The sequence below is a fragment of the Anabas testudineus genome, chromosome 21 (genome assembly GCF_900324465.2).
Source record: "Anabas testudineus chromosome 21, fAnaTes1.2, whole genome shotgun sequence".
Lineage (NCBI taxonomy): Eukaryota > Metazoa > Chordata > Actinopteri > Anabantiformes > Anabantidae > Anabas > Anabas testudineus.
Genome location: NC_046629.1, coordinates 11,419,198 through 11,444,965, shown reverse-complemented (window position 1 = coordinate 11,444,965; position 25,768 = coordinate 11,419,198). Strand labels below are relative to the sequence as shown.

At 41.1% G+C, this 25,768-nt stretch overlaps 1 protein-coding gene across 8 annotated transcripts; it reads right to left on the bottom strand.

The window, feature by feature from the left end:
* Positions 1–1,459: 1,459 nt before the first annotated feature.
* On the bottom strand, positions 1,460–25,768 carry mid1 (midline 1). 8 transcript variants are annotated; one of them, XM_026376417.1, is made up of 12 exons: positions 14,515–14,724; positions 13,864–14,425; positions 11,357–12,078; positions 9,920–9,979; positions 6,510–6,605; positions 5,791–5,898; positions 4,778–4,926; positions 4,559–4,686; positions 3,747–3,890; positions 3,140–3,301; positions 2,815–3,022; positions 1,460–2,553 (listed from the first exon to the last, which is right to left on the bottom strand). In XM_026376417.1, exons 3-12 carry the CDS (start codon positions 12,020–12,022, stop codon positions 2,205–2,207), a joined length of 2,070 nt encoding a protein of 689 aa, XP_026232202.1. In that variant the 5' UTR covers positions 12,023–12,078; positions 13,864–14,425; positions 14,515–14,724; the 3' UTR covers positions 1,460–2,204. The 8 variants fall into 8 exon arrangements, with proteins under 8 accessions (XP_026232202.1, XP_026232203.1, XP_026232205.1 ...); XM_026376418.1 differs by lacking the exons at positions 13,864–14,425; positions 14,515–14,724 and adding an exon at positions 25,666–25,768; XM_026376420.1 differs by lacking the exons at positions 13,864–14,425; positions 14,515–14,724 and adding an exon at positions 19,413–19,431.

Here is a 25,768-nt window from a genome sequence, read left to right as displayed (position 1 = left end):
TTCTATAAATCTTTGGCTTTCATTCTGGGTTGTTTCTTTACCTTATTGATAAGTGTTCGTTTGAGTCTTTTCTGTCAGTTCTGTTTCTATTCCACACCTATTCTAAGGGTTCGATATAAAGAGGGTTCACATACTTTTTCCATTAGGAGAAAAATTAGGAGAAATCTTTGTTTGTTATTATTTTAGGCACACTATATTTGTTAACAGTCTTGACTTAGATGAAGATCAGATCACGTTTTATGACAAATGAATGCAGAAAACCACAGAATTCACATACTTTTTCTGTTACCCACCTCACATTAGTCTTTTGTACCGTTTCAATTGCTATTTATTCTGTGTTTGATTCACTTCTGATATTTCCTGGAGAACAGCTGAAGCCCATAATGATATTACAGCACTATCACCACTGAACGAATTGTCCAGTGTGATAAATTAAATTAAGGGGCGGGACAGAAGGTGGCCTCTAGCAGCAAATTAATCTGTCACAAAAAACACTAATCCAGCAGGTGGAGCCCTGGGGCACGTTCCTAATACTTAAAATCAAGATTTTCTTCTTTTTTTTTTCTTTTTTTCTGAAAGTTATGTTTTTCTCTCCAAGTACTTGCTCAGCATACAACAACAGACATGCTGTTAGTGTTGCAATCAGACATGCAAAGACAAATTCCTGTTATCCCCCAAAATACGGCATCCTAACATCAATCTCTGCCAACTCTTCTGTATCTGTCTTTATGTGGTCATGTAGAAGATAAAGTGCCTTTGTTTGGAAGCATTCCTTGCCACGGTGCTCTTTTCTATGCTATAATGGAAAGTGGACACTGGAGAAATATGTTTATGGTTTATTTGTGTCATTCTCACTTTAATAAATAACGTTTGCTATTATGTGTCTAATTTCCATTACTATATATTTATACCTTTATACAATTGTTGCTGACATTTTCTTTGTTTTCCACTTTGTGATTTTGTGAACCAGAGCTATGTGTAGGAATTAAATGTCTTCCAGTATGTCAAAAATGTACAGATCTCAAAATCTAACAAATTCCTGATAGCATTACACGGACGAGGTAGTGTTCACGTATCACAGTTGTCTGCAGGGTGTCTTCTGGGGAGGTCATACAGAGTTCAGATTTTTTTTTTCTCTTGTCTACTTTAGTTGAAAGGAGATGCTGTAGAATTCAAGCCACATTACTCTAGTACAAAAAGAAATGTCAGAGCAAATCATGTCAGAAGTTGTATTTTGGCTCAGTCTAGGTCAGAGTGAATCCTATAAGTCTGACACTGTTCTTTAGTGGTGGTGTGTTCTGTTCACAGTGGTTTTGCAAAGGCTCGTTCCAGCTTTAATGACAGAACAAGTATGAAAAAAGTAAACAAGTGAACACTGTATTAAATTACATTCTTACTGTAGCATATTTTTAGCATGCAGTAAAGCTGCTTAGACAAGGAGGACAGATCGCACACATAATCAAATAAAATCACTTTTATTGTATCTTGTTGGAGAAAGTTAAACAGCGATGCTGGCTCATTTGAAACTGCTACAAAGAGGAATTGAGTTATATCATAGTCCTGCCTTTACAGATAATAAATATTTAAGATTTGTTGTATTGAATGGTTTAAAATCTCAAATAAAAGTGAAGCTGTTAACTACCGTTATTCAATCTATTTAAGTGCATTTCACTTACAAAACAATGACAAGGAAACGTTAGTGTTATGATACGAGTGCCTTAGAAATCCAAAGTGACAACTTTTCCCCAAGTGATATGACATAAAAAACATTTTATACATTTTAAAAAGCCTATAATACAACCTCTTAAAATTACGAGAGTCCAAGAGTCAGTTTGTTGGTTGCACTTGGAGATTTATCCTTGCCTTTAAAATTACGTATGAAAAAAAGTGTGTAAAATCTCGAGCCTATTTGAAAATATCTTCACAAATTGTAAACAGTAAGCAAACCCCTAAACCGCCGAGCAGAGTAGTGTACATAAATGTGCAAAGCAAAGAAATATATTTACAAATCCTTGTAAATCATTTCTTAAATAATTCCAATTACTTTCAACACAGGCTTCACTAGGAATGTGCATCAGGGCAAGTAGTAGCATCTCTTTCAGCTTTGTTTTTTTTTTTTTTTTTTTACAACATTTAAGTATGTGGTCGTCACAGTGAAGGAGGTGCAGGCAATCTGGAAGTAAAATCCAGTAGGACAGGTTTCATTAGTTGTTGTAGTCTGTCCCCTCTAAGTGATCTGGGATCGGCAGTCCAGTGAGGATTGTTAAACACCTGTTCCACACGTTGAACACGGGACAGACTGGCTGAGCAAAGTCAATGTCAAACGTGTACAAGTGCTGCGAGCCGACGGCATCGTAGAAGGACAGACATCCAGAGTCATAGTCCAACAATACTCCGAGGCGTCGCAAGTGGGGCGAAGGCTCGACCGGCACCTCCTTACTGTTGTGACGCGCCACCCATGAGTTGTTGCAGCGAGACAATACCCAGGAGGCTGAGTTTTTCCCAACCCATTCGTGTTTGGGTGCTGACTTGTACGCAATGCCCACTGCAAACCTGCAATGGAAAATGAAAAGGAAAGCACATAAATAAGGAAGACTTTATAAATAATGATACGTTTCTTAACACAATTCATACTCCACAGATACACTAGCAGCTCTTTAAGAACATCAAGGTGTGCATAAAATGTTATGGTAATACATCCAACAGTTTATAAGTAGTAATACAAATTTGGTGGATAAAACCAACCGACCGACCCACACCGCCAACCTACAAGCCAAAATGATAGCGTCGCTGAAACCCCGTAAATGTTTTTACCATGTGCTTCCTCCTATTAGAGCTTCCCAGTAATGGCGGCCGCTGTCGATGTAGACGTTTCCCGTGACGCCATAGCTGCTGTGGCTGGAGAAGCGGTCCTGACTGTGGCTCTTCTTGGACGACGTCTCGTCCCTCTCCACTGTCAGGTTGTCATGGGACACCCTCAGCTTCCGGTGAGCAGACTTCGGGTCCAATTTGAATGGCTGACCTTTTGAGACAAGTCATTTGAAACTATTTCAAAACACTGATTTTTAAAAGGTATTACAATTGCCGGAGATAATTAATGATATATTAAAGTACGTCTTTAAGCAGTTGCTGAACTTACTGTTCGTTTTCAGTTTTCCTGGTTCACTGCTGCGATTTCCAGCCTGGTTTATGGCTTTCACGATGAAGATGTACTTTGTGCCACTCTGGAGTCCATGCACAGTGTAGTGATTTTGCTTGATGTTTGGCACAATCATCCAGCTATCAGCAGAGTTACACAAACCTGCAGCCCACACAGACAAAGAATTAAGGTAAAAAAAAAAAAGAAAGCAAAGAAAAACAAACAAATTAATCAAGAAACAGTGTCTCATTGAATGTTTGAAATCCAGGTGTGATTTAGTTATTAATTTAGTTCATCATCAAATATGGGCACATTACTACTCATCCAAGTGTTCTTGAACACTGGGGCAGATGAGAATAAATTGCTTGATCATGATTGTTGTTCCCAATCATGTTCCAATGCATTTTGGTAACATCTCATTACCCATACGAACCAGGACAGAGCTCTCATCTCCCACAACACAATGTTACATTTGCATGTTGTGACACAGCCCCCACCTTATTTGAAGTCATTCAGCAAAACCCCTTTCAAATCCCTCCATCATTTTCATGTTTTCCACAACAAACATTATACTGTGCATCTGCCAGAGAGCTGCATATAGACTTACTGACAACATTAGATTGGCTGGTGAATATGGCATACTGGAGTTCATATGACACGACGGAGAACTCATCATCCGATGTCCAGTGAACTGTGATTGTGTCATATGAAGCTGTAGACAATTCCTCGCGGATTACTGGCGGATTTGGTGCTGCAAATTGGAAGACAAAACCCAAATGTTGTTCTGAGACAATAATGAAAGCTGAGTGGATTCTATTTTATGCACAATGACAGGAAAATAACAAACACAATTTGTTCGCTGAGACCTGTGGCGGTAAATAGCACCATCCATTGTGTTTCTTATACTGACAGGTGTAATTAAGGTAGGCAACGGCTGCTGCAGCTGTAAGAGCTACAGCCCCCATGCGGAGTAAAATTCCCGCTGTACAACAGGCGCTGAGCATTAACAATCCAACCTGTGTCATTCAGCCGTATACTGCATAAAGCTTAAGGATAGCCTAGCATTTTTAGCTTTCAGTTGTTTGTCACTCTCCTACAGGCACAGTTATAGGCTGAATAAGAGTCGCCTTCTCCTATTCATGCTAAAACCTTAAAATTGCATGAAACCATAATTGAAGAAGAAGGCGAGGATCATTTAAGTACACTGTTTGAAGAAAGAAACCCAACAAACCATCTAAAATTATAGGTTGGAGCAACTGTAAAGTCTGTTTTAAAAATGCCCAAAAGTTGCTGTTTAACTGAACCCGTCTGGCAGCTGACTGTAAACTCAGCGAGCGGTAGATTATATTAATTTAAACATGAGCTTCCTGCCAAACATTAAAATCTTGTGTGCTTTGCTTGCACATCCCCTAAACTCACCTGTCAGGTAATCCAAGCTTTCTAACATTTTCTTCTCCCTTGTGAAGTCCAACGCAAAACTATCAAAAGTGTCATTCAGATTAATTTCTGGTAACAGGATTTGAGAAGATGCTGTTGCCATAGATACTCTGTAATAAAGAAAAACATAAAGGAGGTTGTAAGTATACTCTGTAAACTACAAATGTTCTTGTTTAAGGTATTACCTTTCCTCCCTCTTACCTCTCACAGATACTTTTAGCCGTCTGAAGGAAGCGTGCGTGGTCCGTCTCCTTGAGTGTTTGGTCAGCCTGAGAGATGAGAGACGAGGACCTCTCGATGCACTGTTTGCAGCTGCCTATCTGCTGGGCTAGCTTCCTCAGTCGCACAGACTGGGCAGAAAACAGAACACGCTGATAGATGAAAAGCTCGGAAAATAATCTGTTTACGACCTACTGTACGAGGCACCGACCCCCCGGATGCTCGATTTGATTTACCTGACCAAATGGACAGTCCTACTGGGGAAAATCTAATTTACTTCTTTGACAATTAGATTTTTTCTGTTGTGTAAAACTGAACACAACCTGTGCTCTATGCTGCACTGGTAGGAGAGGTGTATTTATTAAGCTTTCCTCATAACACAGTCAGTCTTAGCCCCCATCTGTGCCTCATTGACCTAGAGGCTGATAGCAACCTCAGAACCTTACATGAGGCACAGGGTGAGGAAGGAAAGAGGCCTCCTCTAGTGGGGGTCTCCACAGGAAGCGGGGATGATCGTACTCTGACACTGAGCATGGTGTGGCATGCCATCACCTCTTTAATGGCATCTAACAGGGGAAAAGTAAGGAAAACGATTCAAGAGGCACATTCACATTAAATGTCCAGATACTGAGCCAGACGTACCCCAAAGCATTTTGAGTGTGTGTAGAACCAAGTATCCACAACTAAATAAGAGCTTCACGGCATTGCAGCTCCGCCATCGGTGTGTGTGAGCAGTGTAAAGTGCCTTGAGTATCAATAAGGTAGAAAAGTGCTACTAAGTGCAGACCATTTACTATTTTTATAAAGGTCCAAGGTTTTATCAGACAGAGTGAACAGTGCTGTGTTACAGCTCAACTCTATTAACAATAACATGCTTAGCTGTTGAGTTGTGAGGCAGCTTGTCAGCTGTGTGGGGGTTATTACCTTATCAGGATACGCAAGGTGATAAACAAACAAACAAAGGTTATCAGGACACAGGCGGTAATAAACAGTACCTTTCCCTCCTTTATCTTGGTGGCTATGATTTGTCTTCGCTGCTGTATGATATTAATCAGCAGGTCACACTCTTCCAGCAGCTTGTTTTCTTGTCGTGATGCGTTTACCTACACAGGACAGAAGTACAGACACGAGTGCAATTCAAGTCGAATGTGGAATCAATATAACATGAATTACTAACAGCACCATGAATTGTATGCAAACCACATGTGACAGGAGGACATTAGAGTACAGTACATCTCATGTGGGACAGTGGTAATCAGCTGACCTTGATTATTTTATCTTTTTATGTGAAATACATGCATCATCACAGTCACTTCAGTAAGTCTGAGGAACACAGTGATGACTTGTATTTAATGAAGTAGCAGCACAACTAACTTAATGATCTGTGTTTAGCAAAGCCAGTAACTAATGTATGGTGCAGTTGAATAATGAATCAAATTCATGGTGCCTCACATAGTCAATATTACATGTGTTTATTTCCCAGGTGATCGGTGCAAATATAAGGCTCACACTTGTTCTAAAAATACTCAATGTGCAGCAAACTGCTTGTATATTACAGAAATTATTGATCCGCAGACTAATGAGCACTTCATCTTGTTGACGTGATGAAAAGCCACGTTGACACAGAGCAATTCATCACAGATTTAAGGTGTTGTTACCCATGAAATGCCAAAGACGAGCCCCCACCTAAGAGAGAACAGATAAACAACCTCACCTCCACATGCTGGCAGGTTTGGATAAGTTTGCTCATCAGACTTTCCAACTCACTGGTCCTCTTGATTAGATTGCTGAGGTTGGAATCCAAGGCTTGCTGCAAAACCAAATTTAAAATATTTTATTCCACGCCGTCTCGCCATCAAACCCTAAACAGCTGACTAAATGGTGGTGGAGAGTTTTGTGAATAGGAACATAAAGACCATATCTGGCCCCAGTGTAGCAAGCTCAGGGGAGAATACATACTGTAGGGCTCTCACTGGATATGTCTGGCTACATTTGGTCTCTGATCAGTGTGGAGCCCTCCCGGTCCTCCATGCGTGCCAAAGATCGCATCATGCTGCCTGCTGAGGCCACAGAGCTTAGCAGAGCATCTGCCAGTGATTTGGACAACTAAACCCCGGCTGTGTTAATCACTGACTCACATCAAAGGCTTATGTTTCAAACTTAATCTCCTACTGTAATTGGGTGGCACGACGACTGTGTACTGTTGTGGTACAAAATGCCTTCCTTTGTAAGTTGTGTTCTTCTTAAATAAAACATGACTTCATAATTATATTAAAGCGAGCTGCCGACGATTTAAACGAAAACAAAAGTGCAGCGAGTGACAAACCCTTTCAGCTGCTCATATTAAAGAATCAACGTCTGAGATAGATTCAATATTTCACAAATATCAAAAATATAATTCTAACCACTGTCCAAGATTTCATTTTATCAAAAGAAACACTGCAAATAGACAAAGAAGAAAACAAACAGTTAAGATCCAAAGCTTGCATCAAATAGTGGGGAGAGCTGTCCCATGTTAGATGTTTCCCATTGTAATTTTATAAGGCATGTACGTCATTGTGTGCTAAAATAGCAAAGGCTTTATTTTACCGCTCTCAAAAATATGATTTATTTATATGGAAGAGAAGGTGATGAAAGTCATTTCAGACTTCAGAGTTGGAGGTAAAGGGGGGAGGTAGGCTCACAACCTTTACAACATATTAGACTGATATTGTATATTGCCAAATATAGAAGCTTTAAAGTCTCCAGTGCTTTTGATGTTTGCATATGACCAGCATCACGTCAATAGAGCTACGCAGAGGGTCGAAGACAGCGAAGGAGAAGAGAGAAAATGTGCACGACAAAAAGAGGTGTGCTGGATTTCTCAGTGCAGCTTCTCCTGCAACATTAATACCCTTCATGTGTTTAGACAGCTCTCTCTAATGGAGGTCTCTTTCCTAAAATCATTTTAAAGCTGATGAGAGGAAAGAATCACAGTTTCCTTTTCTATGAGAATGCTTCTGGTCCCACACCTTTGCTTTGGCCAGTCTTTCTTCCTTCCTCTCACAGGTCACTGTCAGGACTTTGAGTTTTATCCTGTGTCAACATTGAAAATTGTATCCATTGTCAAAGGTTGTCACTTCATCCTGTGAACAGCACAGGTCTTGTTGAACATCTGTGATTTCTACTTTGTTGAGGGGCAGTGGAAGCTTTTCTTAAATTTCAAAAACAAAAAAGTACTGCTCTAGAGTATATATATATATGCACTACTGTGCAATATCTACTATCTAATAACTTGTGAGGATCACATCTGATTATAATTGCAAATATAATTTAAAATACAGGCCAGTTTTACCTTTTTATTGTATATTAGCTAAGTTAAACATACGCTAGGTTTTTAATAGAAGACATTTCAATATGTCACAGTAAGAATAGCACAGGTGCAAATATGAAATGAAGGCTGAAGTCTATTTAAAAGCTCCTGTTTAAGAGTCAGTGTTATGCCGTCGTGGCTTTATGGAACAAAAGAGAATAAGATATGCATCATTAATGTCATCTGTACTTTGCTATTTAAAACTGAAACTGAGAGAGTGGCTTCCTCACCTTTTAATTAAATATTGCACCTTTATTCAATATATAATGACGTCGCTACATACAGTATGTCACATTGTATGTTTCTTTTTTCAGTGTCTCTCATGGGGTGTACAATATGCTATGAAATGCAAAAGCATTGATACTGCATTTTTAACATTAGATGAACACAACTAAGGTACAGACTGCTAGATGTGTCATCTCACAATCAAAGCATAGAAAACACTAAGGTGGGATTTTTAAGAAGAAATATTAAAGGTTGAATGTTGAGGGTCAATGATACCAACACTGTGGAGAATTACAGCATATGAGGAGTTAAACATTTGACACGTGTACGAGTTTTGACTTGCGATACATGGATTTGATGCATCAGTGTGAACTGTAACTTGTCAGTAAAAGAAAGATTCAGTTTGATTTATTTTATTTTGATTGTAATGATATGGCAGCACTGTGGTTCAGTGGTCAGCAATGTTACTTGAGCCTGAATTTCATTCCAGAGAGGTCTAAAAGCGGTGCACCTCTTTGTGGAGGCAGCATCTTCCCTGTGTGTTTTTTTTTTCCAAAAGGTTTCTGCCCACCGCTCGAAGCTACTTGAATCAAATCCTGTCAAGAATTATCATTCAAATATGGTTGTTTTGTCTCTATAGTATAAAGGCTTGAACACTGGCAGCCAGGGATATTTTCTTCAACATGCAATGAGCAAAATGTTACTCTCCTGTTCACCCATTGCATGTGGGGACATTTACATAAATAATGCACAATGTATAGATGATATAGCACCAGACAGGGATCATGTCACACAATGTCAAAACCAGACTGAAGATATAATTGCATTATACATGCTTACACGCACACACGCTTGCACAGGGTCCATTTCAGTCGATTTTCCTGAGAAATGTGAGGCACCGCTGCAGTAAACCAACAACTACGAACTAGCTCAGCTGCCTGCCACCTGAGTCCTGCCCTGCGTGCTACAAGGAAAACAAACAAACAAACAAAAAAAAGACATTCTCTCTCTCTCTCTCTCTCTCTAAGATGGGAACTGCTGTTTCCTCTGTCCCTTGAGACTTCTAACAACGCAGCTAACTAAATGTAATGTGAGGTCAACGAGCAACGAAAACAAATGAAGGCATAAATTAGTAGAATATATTCCACTGTAATATGACATCAAGCGACTGAAGATATTGTAAAGCACAAAAAAAAAGAGATCACAGCTACTTAAGCCTATTAGAAGATAAAAATAAAAGACTCTATTCATGTCAATTCATCCAACACTCTACAGTCTTTAACCACTTGGAGAAAGAACACATTAACTACTACATCGAATAATGAAAACACACAGAAGAATACTATAATCACATTAATAACCACCAAAGCGACATGTTTCCCTCCTATGCGTCTGACCCGTTGCTATGCACACAGAATTGATTTCATGCTCATTTCACTCATGCTTGTTGGTTTTCAAAGAACTAAATGAATGAGACCTCTTCAAAACATTGGGCATCCGTAACATAAATCAGCCCCTGAATGTGTTAAAGAAATGATGCTGATCACCTGGTCTGCCTCCTGGTGTGAATGATCACGCCCCACACAGAGAAAGTGGTCAGAAGATTTCTGCACAATGACAGCATGATCAAACAAAGGAGAGAGGTTAAGACTGGTCGTCTGACCTAGCGTGCCAAAATGCTTCAAAAGGCCGTTTGCATCCCAGTTTCACTGCGACCAAGCATTGTGAAACAGAGCAGCAGACACAAAAGGGTTTCAAGTGTTACTTGTGATACAGTAAACCTTCCTTTTGTGAGTCATGCATGAGCACTGCGAGTGTTTGTGAAAACAAGGAGGACATTGATTTCTATTTCATGCAGTCCAGGCCATGCAATTCTCCGGCTAAACTTTGGCATGAACATGGGCAGACGTTAACTTAAAGGAAAGTTCAATCCGGCTGAGTTATTACAGAAGAAAGCGCAGATATTTTTATCATTTGCTTGCTTCTGTACAGCGAAAGTGCCGTTTTATGTCAAATATTTAAAAATGCCACTCATGCTGCATCACTGCCTGGTAGTGGCTGCGGTTTCTGGCGCCACGATGGTGACCCACTCTTACTCATGATAGAAACGGATTCACGTCTACAACAGAGCAAAGGCGGAGCCGCCTTTTCATGCTCCAGCTAACATCATCTTCTCATGCCTTATTGATGTCAGCCCATCTGCCGAAGGAGAGCAGTTCCACTTCACCCTGAACCTGTGAAAGCAGTCTCTCGCATTGGGTGTCATAACATTTGAGACGGGCCAAGTGAGAGACCGCTTCCAGCTCGATTCACCGGGTGTTCTATTCAAATGTATTTAACACAAATAAAATTTGTATGATCAATTTGGTCTCAAAGCATATGGTGTTACAATATTCTGCATTTTTTTTTTCAACCAGGAAAAAGGTGTGCATTATTCCAAACACTAAATTAAGCAAGAAATTTATTTTGTAGGATTATTTATTTCATTAACTGCTGCTGATTTGCTTAAATATAATGCTTGGTTCACTCTTGATCCATACCAACAAATCAAAGATACATCTAATTGAACATGCAAATAACAATATCAATGCAAACTTGGTGATACTTGCAAGTGAGACCACTGTGTACTGTGCATTTTTAAGTGGTTAAGCATTATTTGCCTAATTTGCACATCACAGATTTAAGACATTTTAAAGCAAAATAGTGTCAAAGGTTCTTGTTTCCTAAAAACTGATTAAGTCTCACATTTGCACAGTCCAGCGTCAACAAAACATTTTACAATTTGTTGATTAAGTGTGGTTTGGGTGTTTTTATTGATATTCAATAGCTTGTGTGCCTGTCAGGTAATGTGATGCAGTATAAACTGACTTGTGGTTATGTACATATGTTTCTGTGGGGATTAAACTAATGATTTTTTCATACGCATCATCGCTCAATATATGTCATGTGTACCAAAGCATTCCTCAAAGTAGACAGTTTCTTACCTTGAGTTTGTCATATCGATCTCCGAGGGCTGCTACCTGGTGGTCTCGGTGTCGGCCCACCAGCTTACACAAAGCACAGATCAACTGTTCATCTGTCACACAGTACATGTTGACCTTCTCATCCTCGTGCTCCAGACACATGAGTCCTCGCAGATGGGAGTCCAGCAAGGGCTCGATTAGACGGTGGCCCGTGAAAGGCTTCTTGTTGGGGTGGGTGGCCTTGAGACAATCGTCGCAGTAGGACACCTCACAGGTTACACAGGTCTTCACAGCATCCTGTGGAGGGTCCTGCTCACAGAACTGACACTGCACCCGGTCACCGGGAGATGTCATGGCTTTGCTGTCGGGGATGGCTCGCTCACGCCGAGTCTCGTTAGGAGAGTTCGGTCCACTTAGAGAAGCCTTCTGGTAGCGGTCAATGATGTTCTGCAGGGTTACGTTACGTTTGAGTCCCTCTAGACCCCTCTGGTTCAGGGTGATGACATAGCGACAGGTTGGACACTGAAAGGCACTGATGGATTGAATTGGCTCGCTGGGTGTGCAGTGAGAGATCAGGATACGGTGGGCACAGTTGAAACAAAGACTGTGAGCACAGGGCAAGAGCAGCGGGTCCTCAAAGAGCTCCAGACAGATTGGGCAGGTTAGCTCCGACTCCAGTGTTTCCATCTTCAGGCAAAACAAAGAGGGGTTTTCAGCGAAATCCAGGGAAGCTGATCAGCTATCTGTAAAGACGACAGATGAAAAGTAAAGGATGTAAGTTTAAAGTTGTGCGTCGTGTCGTATCTTGTTCGGTTGAGGTGGAATGACCCAACTGATAGAAAACTACTGCAAAAATAAACAAACCGTATGAAGGCGACAACAGACATTTTTCACAATTTGTTATGAGCAAAACACACATCATGCATATTCTATGTTTATTATCAAATACTTAAGATAACAAAAACTAAATTATTCATCTCATCTATGTTCACTGAGGCTCGTTTGATTTCCCTTCGAAGCTCAATGCGAAATATGAATATGAATATTATGGAAATATTTGAGGGAGATATCTGATTATGGAAATGAAGTAAATTAGAGAAACTAAAATTAGCCAGTGGGAGACAAACTCAAACAGAAACACGTGTTTGCATATAATGCACATATCAGGCTTGTGTACGCTCTATTTGGCTGAACTTAGAATTTAGAGAATGCACCAGCAGCTCATTTTAATTTGGCACAGGAACAGTCTTGCCTGTCCCCATGTGTCCTCTCTATACTGTAGTCCGTAGGCCAGCAGGCCAGTGAGGACTGACAGCTCAGCCAAGCAGAAGTCTATTGGCCTGCTTGCTGATGGCTGGGGCTCCACACTATCACAGACACTAAGCCTTTGTTCCCGGCCAGTCACACACCCCAGCTGCGAGTGGACACACTGTGCTCACAGCGTCTCTCTGTGTGAACTCTCTACCTTCACTCATTATGTGTGAAGAAGGCAAAAGCTCATTATCAGGACAGTCGGACACAAGTAGCCTTTTGAAGTAGCGAGGATACGGAACCTGGGTTCGTCGTTTCCATTCTTATTCAAATCTTCACAGACATGCAGCTATCCCACTGTACTGTACAGGACAAGAGGTAATTGTTGCACTTCTCTCTGGTGACTGTGATGCATCTGTGGGCCTTTGTTTCTCTGCTATTGTGTTCAATAAGGACAAAGCGTAAATGCAGGTGTCTACAAGTTATTATCAAGGATCAAACACAACCCCCTCAACTATTCCAAACCTCAGTCTTACTGAAAGTAAATTGAAATTAAAGGTTAAACATCACACTTTTTGGCACAGATATGATTTCAAGTAGGTCTTCTCTCATTTATCAACGTATTACCTTCCTTAATATTTAGTTACTCAGTTTCCGGCTTTGTGCATTTTAATTTCTACACAACTGGATCAGGGAGTTGACTCAGATGGGCAGGTAACCTCACCTGGATGACTATGAACCTTCACTGACATAAACTACTGTATGTTTGTGGTGAATAAGTAGTAAGTAAAGCACATACATTATAAGTAGACCAAAGCCAACCTCATCTCCACAGAGTAAGGAAACAGTGGCACGTGCCACTAAGGAGCACACTGAACAAAAGGTGACAATTCCAACTACCGAACAATTTGCCCAACATGATTTCTACTTAATCAACAAAGTTTTACTCCGAGACACAACACATAACACCACATACTAAAGTTTCTTTTAGCTGGAACATAGCGGCTTCTGTGTTTGTGCAATTCTTGTCGAACAGGTTAAGTTGCGAATTCAATCAGGCTGCCCTAAATACAAAATGAACAAAAAGCTTTGTATGACAGAAACAAAGCGAAGATGCTGTTCGTCTGATGTCGCTGCCTATGGTCCAACATGCCCCACAGTTTCCAAAAAGCTTGTAAAATAACACTGTGGCAAAGAGCCACTGCTAACTGTGTTACAGCAAACACATTACGCACTCCTGAAAGCTCTCCCATTCATACACAGTTTACTTTACCTACCGATGGATTTCGACCCACTTTGCACTGCCGAGACATTTCTGCTCAAGACAAACTTCTGACCTGAATCATGAAATTAGAATTATGACAACAAACGCGCCAGCTATAAACTCCAGCATGTTGTAGATGGGCATCCAGATGGCAGACCTCTCCACAGCCCCAGTAATCCTGCAGCAGAGCTGTCATTAAGCAGGAGATTGAGCAAGAGGTAGCAAGCACAACAGGAAAAGTTGCCCGACAATTCCAGGAAAGCCAGCTCCACCTACAGCTGGAGCGCTGGCCAGTACTGGAAGAAGAGAGAGAGAGAGAGAGAGCGGACAACAGAGAGCGACTGAGAGAGAGAAAGAGAGAGACTAAGGCAGAGGGAGTCAATATCAGCGAAAAAAGGCAGAGAAACAGGATTGTGCAGAGCCCCAGTCCGTGTCCTCACAGGCAGGTTAGTGTCCTCTCTGCCCTGCCCACTCAGAAATTCAAAGCGTCAGGATCAGTTTCAGGTTCCTATGTGGCCATCCCTCTGCTTCCAGCAGCACAATGCTGCGGATTGGAACTTTACTTGGCTGTGCCACTGGGGATTCAAAGAGAAAGACACACTCAAATACAGATGAGAGGCAGGCCGAGTATATCCAACAAATAAGCTGAATTAGTGAATTTCACCAGTCTGTGTGTTGTCTGTCTCTCCAGAGGCTGCTGAAGTGCAGAATGCCCCGATTTCAAAATAACTGCTAACTAAAACTATGTCTTACAAAAGTTCCCCTCAACCTCCTCAGAGCAAAAAACAAAACACTTCAAGTATCTTCCCTGACAGACTAGAGTACAAATGAAGACAGACGCATCATGTGCCACATCCAAGTTTGTCCCGGCTGGCCCTCGTGTGGGAATCACCGAGGTACCATCTGCTTACCATGTGCCTGTTGTTCCAGACACACCCCTGCTGTGCTCCATTTGAATTCTCCTGTCATTCAACGGATTCCCCTGAGTGATCATCGTCTCTGACAGACAGATACCAACTGTAAATATTAAAGACGTGCTAAAGTTCAGACAAAGTGGTGGGTGTGAGCTACATAGCTTGGGAGGTGCACATGGGAATGTGACAGGCGTTCCCCTGGTTTCTTCTGCAGAGTCTCCAACTGGGAAGGAATTTAGTATCATGAGATCGATGGGCGGACTCGTTGAATTGATTTAACGCTTTTTTTTAGGAAAACTAGGAGGGAGGTTTTAGAAAAAACATTTATCTGTTCTGCTCAATTCTATATTTCACAGTTGGACACAAAGCAGTAACAGGACAGCCAACACGTGTGTTGCGCAATCACTCGTCAGGTGAGTTTATAGACATTCAAAGTTCACTGAATTACAACCAACAACCTTCAAGACAAGAAAATAACCTGAATGCTGTATAAAATCAAAGTCTCATATTACTCACATCTATAAACCTTTATTACCGTTATAACTATGTTTACTGTGGTCAAATAGTTTGAGGACAACTCTGCGTCAGGATCGCCCTTTGGGACAAACTGCATTAACATTTAAATGTAGTTTTTAGTTTTCTGTTGCACAATGAAGGATAATTCATGTTGCTTAATGCCCGGTTTTAGCAGAAATGACAGGTGTGAGAGCTGTGTGGCCCCCAAACGATGCACCTAAGTACTTAACATTTGGAGTTTTATTTGATTAGAAAGTAATGGGTCATTTAGAGATGAAACAATTACAATGTCTCAGATAGGAAGACAATTTCCTGCTCAAGCACTTTCTAATCCTTTTGGTTATGGTCTTTTATCACCCTTAATGATGGCTCTGAACCATGTATTCAGCTCCTGAAAGAGTGTGATTGCTCTTTGTCTTCTTTCCTGGGGCAGACACCTAACATATTTATCTGTAATCCTGTCTTCACAGCGTAGCTGTGACCAATGTGTGGCCTGTTGCTGCTCCCTAAGCAGCCAGCTCAACAGCAGCTCACTCAAACCTAATGCAATTTACAGCTGTAGCTGCACGAGCCAGCTGATTAGACTGACAAATCTACCTGATCTGCAGCTGCACACATTACTGAGATTAGCTTCATGGAGCCCGGGCCCTGACCAGCACCCATTATTATGACGGTTACGTTAATTACCAATCAAAACATTTGGGCTTCTGGATGTGGAACTCATCTGTCAGACAAGATTACATGGGAAAGAATGAGTGTCATAAGTTATGCTGTGCACTCATCTGGCAAACTCATGGCAACACACATTAAATGGTAATAAAAGCAACAGATGACTCAAATCAACTTCAAATTCAGATGCTTGAGCTTCCTTCCCTAGTGAGCTGTACTTCTAATGAATGTGCAGGTTAAGAGACACCCATAGTCTGCAATCTGCACACTGTTGCCAACTAATGAGTGTCTGGCAGACTAAGAAGTGGAAATAAAGGTCTGAATGTCAGTTCAACTGTTTTTTTTTTTTGCCTCTCATTTCTCAGTATGCTTACAGTCTGTGCTGCCCTGGTCATCGTGGTCAGCATCAAAGGTTTGTGCAAGCTCTCATTTCCTCTCCGCGGCTTGGCAGGTGGCATCAGCAGGAAAACACCATCATTTCCACACAACCACAGGAACTTTACAGAAAAGTGACTTTTCAAGCATGTGGCTGCACAAAAAAAAAAAAAAAAAAAAAGTCCACAAAACTCCAGAGAAATGCCTCAAAGGTCAGAACTACCGACGAGAAGCACGCATTTTGTCAAAGTGTGGACTTTAAAAAAGCTGCAAACCGGTTTATTTGTCCGCTCTACTTCATGTGTGGACAAGTTATTTGTCAACGTCATTCGACAAGAATGAGTTTGTTTTTTTTTTTTTTTATTCCAGGGAAAAACATTCAAAGAGCGACACCGTGTGGCCGATTAACATATTACACCTCCCTCTCCCACCATGAGAATTACATGTTGTCAAGTTGAATTCCCCTGCTGATAACTTAGTTCATAACTTAATTTGGGCTAATTATACTAGTGCTGTAAATGTCTTTCTCCATTTCTCAACTCTACAAACAAATTAATGACAAAAATAAAAATTAATCTGTCCTCCAGTAAGTCTCTCAAACCCAGTGGCTCTTTATAGACCTACGCGTGAGTTGCCATGGTGACAGCTTGATTATCTATTAGTCACACTAGTGATCAAAAGCAGCGTGCTCTGGTGGGAAGATGTCTAACATTCCTCCTCACAGGAAAAAGATAAGTTACTAATTAACAGTGGGAACGACAGACCCGGCTGCAGTGTCCCAGTTTTACTCTTCGTTAGCTCCATGGAAAATGACTCCTGTGTGCTTTTATGTACGTGGGCCTGTTGCAAACTGTGTCCAGATGTATTTCCACAGAAAACTGTTTGTGGATGTAGCAGGGAGAAATGTCTGTGTCTTTTATCATATCTGATCAGTAAATGGTATTTTGTAGGTCACGAGGCTGCCGGGCTAGAGTGTGGATGAAAGGCTGGTTTTATCACCCAGACAGAGTAAAGGCATGAAAACCCTGTGCAACCTTCCTAACCCTCCTCTAATTGTACATTGTGTCATAAAGCTGCAAGATACACCAGAGTGATTGTTCCAACAAATTATATTTGTTTACGTAGCACTCCTGTAGAAGTACACAGGAAATTCAACAAAGCATGCACCGAATAGCTGCTACTCCCACTCTCTCTCTCTGCGGCGCTTTTTAATCACCAAATTCCCCTCAGCCTCCTCACTTAGTCATCCTATCCCTCAAGTATTATCCACAGTTGAAAACATGAAATTTGTGAACACAACAAGGCCAAACAACCTCAGCACTTGCACAGAGAGCTCTGCCTGGAGGCTTGGAAACGTGTGATGACACAATGTTTTGGTTGCAAAACATAGAGGCAGACTAATATAAAATACAAACAGATTCACGAATGACCCTCTGACTTACCCGCCGCATGATTACGTCCATAAAGAGATGAGGGAGGAAAGAGCCAGCTTTAAAGTCAGCCGCTGTTGATATGTGGGGCTCTGCAAAGATGATCCACTCCAGTGGTTTGAACTTTCAGCAAAGTGACTCGTGCTAGGACTGTCTGGGAGTTTTTGACTCTGTTACCCCGCTCCCTGAAAACCAGTTAGAGGATCCTAACTTTTCTTCCCTCTCACTGAGATCTGTACCTATCCCATCCAAATGCAGTGGGCTGCAATTTGTTGTGTTAGCCAATCATATGAAAGGGGCAGGGCTGCTGGTTTGGTATCTCACTCGGGGCTATCAGAGCAAGGAGCGTGCACGCGACCAAAACAATCAGTGCGCGAAAACACATTCTTTCTTGATATTAACACACTTTGTCAAGATGATAATCACAAGTCATATTAATCATGCTCAGTCAAACTCCGAATGTATGTTTTTGACAGCCAACAACACAATACTGCATGGACATGAGTGGAAATCTGAATAAATACAACCACACTGGTTTTATTCTTAAATACTTTAAAAACCTTTCTCAAAGCCATCACACCCGTGTTTTTTTTTTGTTTTGTGTTCATGTGAACATAATCACTGAAATAGAAACACACAGGAATGCGCTGTGGTTGCGACAGAAACTTCGCTCAGATTGTGTTGAAAGTTGTCTCAGATTGTTGGCATCTGTTCACCAGTCACTGGCTGCATGGAAAACGTTCCCAGCACAAACATATGCCGGCTGACACAATTGGCATCTAAACAGTGATGCCGATCAAATAAAGTTTGATTAGTTCCTCAGCTCTGGATTTTAGATAGACAGATGGCTGCATACACTTAATCAACACTTAACACCTTAAAACCACATTTATGGTCCAGCCCATGCATCAATTTCAATCAAAAGTATCAGCATTAAAAAATCAACGCGTGACACACTTGATCACCACTTATCACAACTTTCAGATTATTATTTGAGGAAACATTCATAGTTTAACTATGATGTTTGAAGCTTTTACCTGAGCCACTACCTGAGTTGACCTTGTCACTCATGCCAGTGTTTTTGATATGCTATCTCTCAGTAAAGCAAATGTTTATGTTATGCGGTAAACCCACAGTGCATACGACATGGATTGATTTGGATTACTAGTAACTCAGAGCCCCTGCCAGGAATCCTTGTGTTTCACATTAGCCTGCGGGTTCAATAAAGTATTAAAATGAAAGGTGAGAGCAATGAAAACAGCTTAGAGTTGTTGGTTTGCCAAGGTAGACAATGATTTGAAAAGTAACATAAACACATTAATATCTGGGTTTCTTGCAAGAAACCTAATGCCGATTCAACAGTATTTACATTATGCACAGTGCAGAATCTCATGCAATGAAGCCTGAGAAATCATTCAATCAGTGGCAGAGGCAACTAAGAAACAGAAACCAGACCATAGCTGACCACAACATTGTGACCTTCACTTTTCTCTAATAGTGAAGCAGCCAATTGCTATATTCCTAACACAGAGACAAAGGAAGATGCTTCAAAACAGGTTTTTTTAGCAAAAACTTTTCTCACAGCTAAGTTAAAAGTCTGAATGGAGTTAAAGTTGACTTTTAAGTGTCACCCACTGAAAATACAGATCATTCCTTACCTCGCAGTGTGTTAGTCAGTCAATCAGACAGTCCATACTGCGAGTGACAGATGAATACAGAAATAAAGCCCAGGAAGAGAAAGTACCGACTCTCCTCAGAAGCCTCCCTTTTGCTCCAACTTTCTGTCTGGGCTCTGCTGCCTCGTCTGTCTCCCTGCTATCTCTGAAATTCTCCTCACACAGCGTTTTCTTCTATAATCCTCTCTAAAGGAAGCCAAAACTGCTCCAAATGGTTCAACCAGGCGTCGACTTCTCAGGCTTTCCCCCTTTGTATTATTTTGTTGGCTGGGATCATTAACTTAGTCCCATGAGAACATAAGGAGGTAAATAACCCTCCTCCTTTCTATGGGAGGCTGTCAATCACATCTGATGATGAGGTGGCGGAGGGGTGCTTTTAGCCGCCAAGGAGGCACTCCTGATTGGTCACCAGGGAACAGAGGTGCCCTGCATGACAAATGGGAGCACTCCAATGGATGGGCCCGTGGAGATGTTCAGCTGAGGTTATGTGCTCAATTATAATGGACTTTTATGCAGCACATTCATTTCCATGTCATTGAATAGAAAATAAAGTCATGGAAATCAAATCAAATGCCTATTTCACACAGCTGAATTCAAGAAAACGCCATTTATGTCGAACATGACTAACAAGGTAAATGTTAGAGTCGGCGTGAATGATCACAAGATCTTTAAATGGCTCTTTGGTACAGTGTGGACACTCAGCGGGGGACTGGGAGGAAAGCATAAAGCTTCCGTTGCCATGACAGTGTGGCAAAAGCAGCGATGCATCTTGGTGCTTGAGCCAAATGCCACTCTAATCTTTTCACTGGCAAACCTACAGCTCTCACTTCACAGCTTGTTTGCTTCTCAGTCAAGTCTGCTGCTGTCTGTCACTCTCCAGTTCTTCCCAACATCCCATGCCAATCCAAAGTCTGCTGCATTTAGTAAGGAAAAGAAATGTGTAAAGACACAGTTAGCAGGGCAACGATACCCAAGAGGGGTCACTCTGCTCCCAGTGACCACGACCAAACTCAGGTTTACAAGCGAAGGCAGACAATAGACAAATTAATCCTGACTTCCAGTCCGACTCCTTCACTTGGCTCATTGTGCACACATTACATAATAATGTTATTTTCCACATTAAAGACACAGACACACGCAGACAATGCTACATTATTCTCACATCAAGCCTCAGTTCCAAGGAAATTTACGTGAAAGTACAACTGGCGCTGCCCAAGGCCGTACATGTGCATAAATTGTCTGTGAAAAGAGGACTCTGCTACATCATACTGTCACATCGAGATGTGTGTCTGCGCAATAAAATGTAATAAACTAGTGACATTTACATTTATTGTGGCATTTGAGGCCAGTGCTTTTTAAAGGTAAAGGGTGGTTTGCTACTCCAGGGTCAATCCAAAGTCGCTCCCCTTTCTGAACTGCAATAAACATTAAGTGGAAAAATGTCTGTTACTGTTTTAGTCATTCCGAAAATGAAAACTTGTCTGGACTGCGGTTATAGCAACCATCCCCACTTTGTCCACTGTAAACCCAACCTTATCCGTGCTCCAGCATCACATACAATGTTTCTGTGGGTTTCAGTCTGGGAAAGTGAAAAACATGTATTTTTGTATATAACAATTTAACATTCAAAAGGCCAGAGACAAATGAGAACAGTTTACTACGTATGACATTGAAATGTATATACAGTGTCACAATAACTTTTACCAAGGAGAAACGGGTCCTTTGCATCATAGCAGTGTCAGTAAGAAGAACTGAAGTCCAGTCTAGATGCTAGGAAGGTAACAATAACAATTATTTTTTGTTTATGTACCGTAATTTTAGAGGTGGCAATCAAGATGTTTATGTTCTAGGTGTAATCCTAGTAAAATTCCTTCCAGAAAACAAGCTGCATTATTCTGTATGGATACTCCCTTATCAATGAGCAACAGCACTGTCTACCCAATTATTCAAAACAAATGAATATTCATCCTCATTAAATAAGGCCATTAGCTGCCTGAGACAGTTCTCTTGGTGGCAGTTGGTAAATCAAGCTGTATTAACAGGCTAAAAAGACCTGCACAAGGCCAGAAAAGACCCCCTGAAACAGGAGATAAGTTGTTACATAAACATGATGAGTAAAAACACACAGGGTTTCTCTCAGGGACCATGCTAACAGATTTTTGTTAACTACGTCATCATGCTGCAAGGTTATGCTCCACCTTGGTGACCAGCCAGTAGCAAGTGGAAACTCATTTCTGCACTAAACAAAGAAATCTGTGTGTAATCCAAGGTGTCCACGTCTACATTATGCAGAAATGAAAGTAGCAAGGAAACAATGTGATGCTGAACAAGAGTCACATTTTAATCAGCAGGCAGACAGGCTGGGACTAGAATTGCTCAATACAGCAAATCATCACAACTTTTCCATTGGATTCAGCAGACAAGAAATTCAGCAATCAAACAAGCTCGACTTACATGTTATTGACCAGGTTGATCCTCCAAAACACAGCGAGAAGATAGGACTCCGATTGATGCCCCGGCTTTCTATTTCAGTTGCCTTTGGATGAGAGACTAAACAAAACATACAGTAGCATCCCGGCTAGTCTGTTTCCACCCTCCCTCCCTCGTTGCTAGAGCTCCCCACCCTGCCCCAGCCTCAGCCGTATGCTCACGCGAGCATAAAACATGCCCAGGAAGCATCACATCCACTGGGTCACTTCATGGATACTGTCTCCGTGCTCCTCTCTCCCCCTCCTCTCTGGGGTTGAGCTCTTGCCCCTGGCTCCCCACCCTCTCAACAATAAGACAAAGAGGTAACAAATGGCGAGACAAAGGGGGTTGCACAAACCTTGGGGACCACGTTTTGATGAGTTTCTAACTACACAACCAGGCCCTGAACAGATGGGATCAGTCTCCAGGGCTGTGCTGCATCATTGAGTTCAATACCCAGCTCTATACATCCCTGCAATAGATCTGTTTGGCTGCTTGCTAAACACCACTGATCAGGCCATAAAACACATACAAGCGCAAGGCAACACAAAACAGAACATCTTTATAGTGTTATGTTCGCTATTAAGTCCTTGGAAACTGCAATAATTAAAGTCTGAGTGCACATGCCTAATTGACTTAGCGCATTCTTTGGCATTAACTTTGTCTTTTTGAGACTAAAACCTGATCTTAGCAGTAATAATTATTTTCCCAACTAGGACACTGCAAAATAAAAAAAATAAAAAAAGAAAGCCACTCATCATTTTGCCAATAAACAATAAGATAAAAGCATAGCCAGCTCCCGTCATGGCGAAGGTTCAAGATTTTAATTGCTTTCATCCCGAAGGTTTACAGCTCATAACTAAGCAACATGCCATCAATGCAAACATCAACCAAATAAATGAACACCTTGGTGCAAATTAACACTTACTGCAATTGATCTTTAACTTTTGTTTGGTGCAACTTCAGTTAATATCCGAGAGGAAATTTCTCCCTTTTAATTGTTAAAGCTATTTATAGCAATCATCCACAAACAAGTAGTTAACACGGACCGATGTCTATATAAATGTACTGTTCTTTAGAATTAGGAGGACATACAGGACTGTTGTGGGCATTGACCTGGAATTGATTCTTTTCCCCTGAGCATGCCGCAGCTTTGTTGGTGCTGTATTAATGATTTTGCCACCAGGATCAATTGTCAGCCTTGTCTCTCCTCTAATATGGTCTAGCAAACAAAGTAAAGCTGTGATCCTAATGAGTCATTGAATTTCTTATCAGTGACTCATATGAACAGGCTAATTTTGATAGTTTCCAGATTTTTTGGCTAAAGTTAAACTGCTTAGTTTTTTTTTTTTAAGAAGATAATTAAAAGAATTTGGTAACGATTGAACTGATATACCGCTATCCTGTACAACATTGCAGTAGTGCCTTGCCATCTGCTGTCATGGAACAATTAACATAAAACTGACAAAAATAAAGCATTATTCACGAAGAAGCGATCTTTTGTGGTTGAAACGCAAACAGTTAAAATACTGTACAGTGCTTCGTTTTGTTTTTGAAATCAAACAGTGGAAGAGTTTGGGGGGAAGTAAAATCATTTGTTATGTTTAGCCCACACCACAGTCTCATAGCCTGAAAGTCTTGGCTTTTATTTTTTCCTGAAAAAAAAAAAAAAGTCTCCTTTTGAAAGGGTGCGGTAAACGCCTGCTTCATTTTTTGCTCTTTGGAGAAGTCTATAATTGCTTCCAGCTTCTGAGAGATCTAATGTAGCAAACTAGTGCTGCATCTTTATCAAGAATCCCCATTGAGCAACACTGAATTCAACTTCTCAGTAATGGTGATAGTGAAGCACTCGTCCACCTTTACAACTCCACCCAAAACCAGCATTTAGAGACACTACCAATTAGAAACAAGCAGGTACTGTAAAAAAGTTAACTCTCCTGAAAATGTTTAGGCTCTATACTGTTCGTCCATGTTGTAGTCAGAGAGGCTGAGACACTGTACCTCTATGCTCCAACCTCCTACACCACGAAAAGCTGGAGGAGGTTTGAACATCTGTTGTGGTGCGCTGTGTTCATGTGTCCAAGGAGACTGTCGGAGCCAAAGGCAGAAGCCCAGCTGTTGGGATTTGGGTCAGCTGCATCCGGGCTGAGGGATGTTTTCAAAACACTATCTGCTCTTTTTGACGGTGGCCCTTGAGTTGGAGTTGGTAGTGGTTATCAGAGATAACCACTAGTTTATAAAAGAGCTCAGTCTCTGCTGTCTCACAGACGCACTCAAGGTGAAAACAGTCAAACTGATTTGTTTCAGGGTTTTTCCAGTGAACTTTGTCTCAGTGTGGCCTCACAAAATATCTTCACTAACACCCCATCTACATGTCAATAAAGCATTCCTCCAAGACAGCGCAGGACACATTCCTCAGTCATGGCCTGTGAAGCACATTCTCTGGAGTTTGAAATGAATTAAACATTTGCGTTTCCCTGCAGAGGTATCACTAATAAAATAATACAGAGTGTGCCTCAGCTGCACACACACACACACACACACACGCACACACACATCGAATCGCCCCATTTCCATGTACAGTTCTCAGAGCTGACAATGAGAGTGAACCAGCATCAGCTCTCGCCCTGTCACAACAAGGAGGCCCAGAAATCTCACAGCTGCTGATGGAGCTGGCACCAGCTGAGACAGTTTTGTTGATGATTTGGAACGAGAAATGAAGAAACAGGTCTATATAAGGACAACAAGAGCAAGATTTAAAATGTCACCAGATATCCAAAAAATCACTCAGGGAGATAATAAGACATTCAAATGAACGCTCTTCCCTGACCAGTGCGTACAAAAGGGGCTCACTGAATCAACATTCACAAAAGATTGATACCAAGGAACAAAAAAAATGTGTTTCAGACTGTTAAAACTGTAGGAATGATGGCATTTTAGTGCAATAGCAGAACCAGATGCTTGCATGAAGGAAAGTACTGAAAAACCAAAAATGAATTCACCAGAGTTCTCTTTCCGCAGCTATTTGGCACAATTGTGCATTCTGATCTCTGCTAGAACAACACGACGTTACATGAGTTCTCACCAAACTACAAGTTAGGAGGAGAGCGATACTGCTTTCTCAAATCAAAAACGATCTTGTAAAAATATCTTGGACATGCTGGGCAACAAAATAATCATCAAATCTCTAATTATTCCCTGTACTGTCAGTTCAATAATTTGCCAGCAGTTGTTTTATAAGGAAGCTGATATCTCTGAATTGTATTTAACTGTCAGCAGATGTGCTGCATGTGAGAACAAGACTGGACTTGTTGTTGAGACAACATATCTGACTCTGGCCCTAAATTAACTTTCTTATAAGAAACACCAGTACCCCTTTAATGTGCTACAAATAAAATGCAGTGTTTCTTATTGTGCTCATGCCTGCGCATCCATGCATGTGTGTTGACTGCGGACGTGCAGGCTTCAGTATGTAGATTCACATCAACATCCCAGTATTATCCATGATGTGGAATTAATGATGTGCATCAGTGTAAAATGATTAAAAATCTATGTCAAGAGGACTTCAACTGTTCACTATGCAAATAAGGATTCAGCTCACCGAAGTCACTTTACTGACTTAACACAAAAGTGCTGCTGAGTTGTTGCACTGCTCACTCTGGGATGATTACTATTTCTACTGAGTGCAAGAAACGACACATAAGACCTAGAGCTAATCAAACTCACTTAGCTCAATGCTGTTAAACATTTATTTATCAGATCTTACCTGCTTCCCCATGGCTGCAGTGTGAAGTGATTCTCCCTGGTGAATAAATACAAGGATAATATAAAGTACAACTGTTAAGCAGCTGGTACTTCCCCTGAGGTAA

Excerpts from the sequence above, each read along its gene's own strand:
- mid1 (XM_026376418.1), bottom strand. The coding sequence starts at position 12,022 with ATGGAAACACTGGAGTCGGAGCTAACCTGCCCAATCTGTCTGGAGCTC. Across the intron at positions 4,687-4,777 it reads GCTAAAAGTATCTGTGAGAG|AGTATCTATGGCAACAGCAT; the intron begins GTAAGAGGGAGG and ends TCTTTATTACAG. Across the intron at positions 3,302-3,746 it reads CAGCCAATCTAATGTTGTCA|GTTTGTGTAACTCTGCTGAT; the intron begins GTAAGTCTATAT and ends TGTGGGCTGCAG.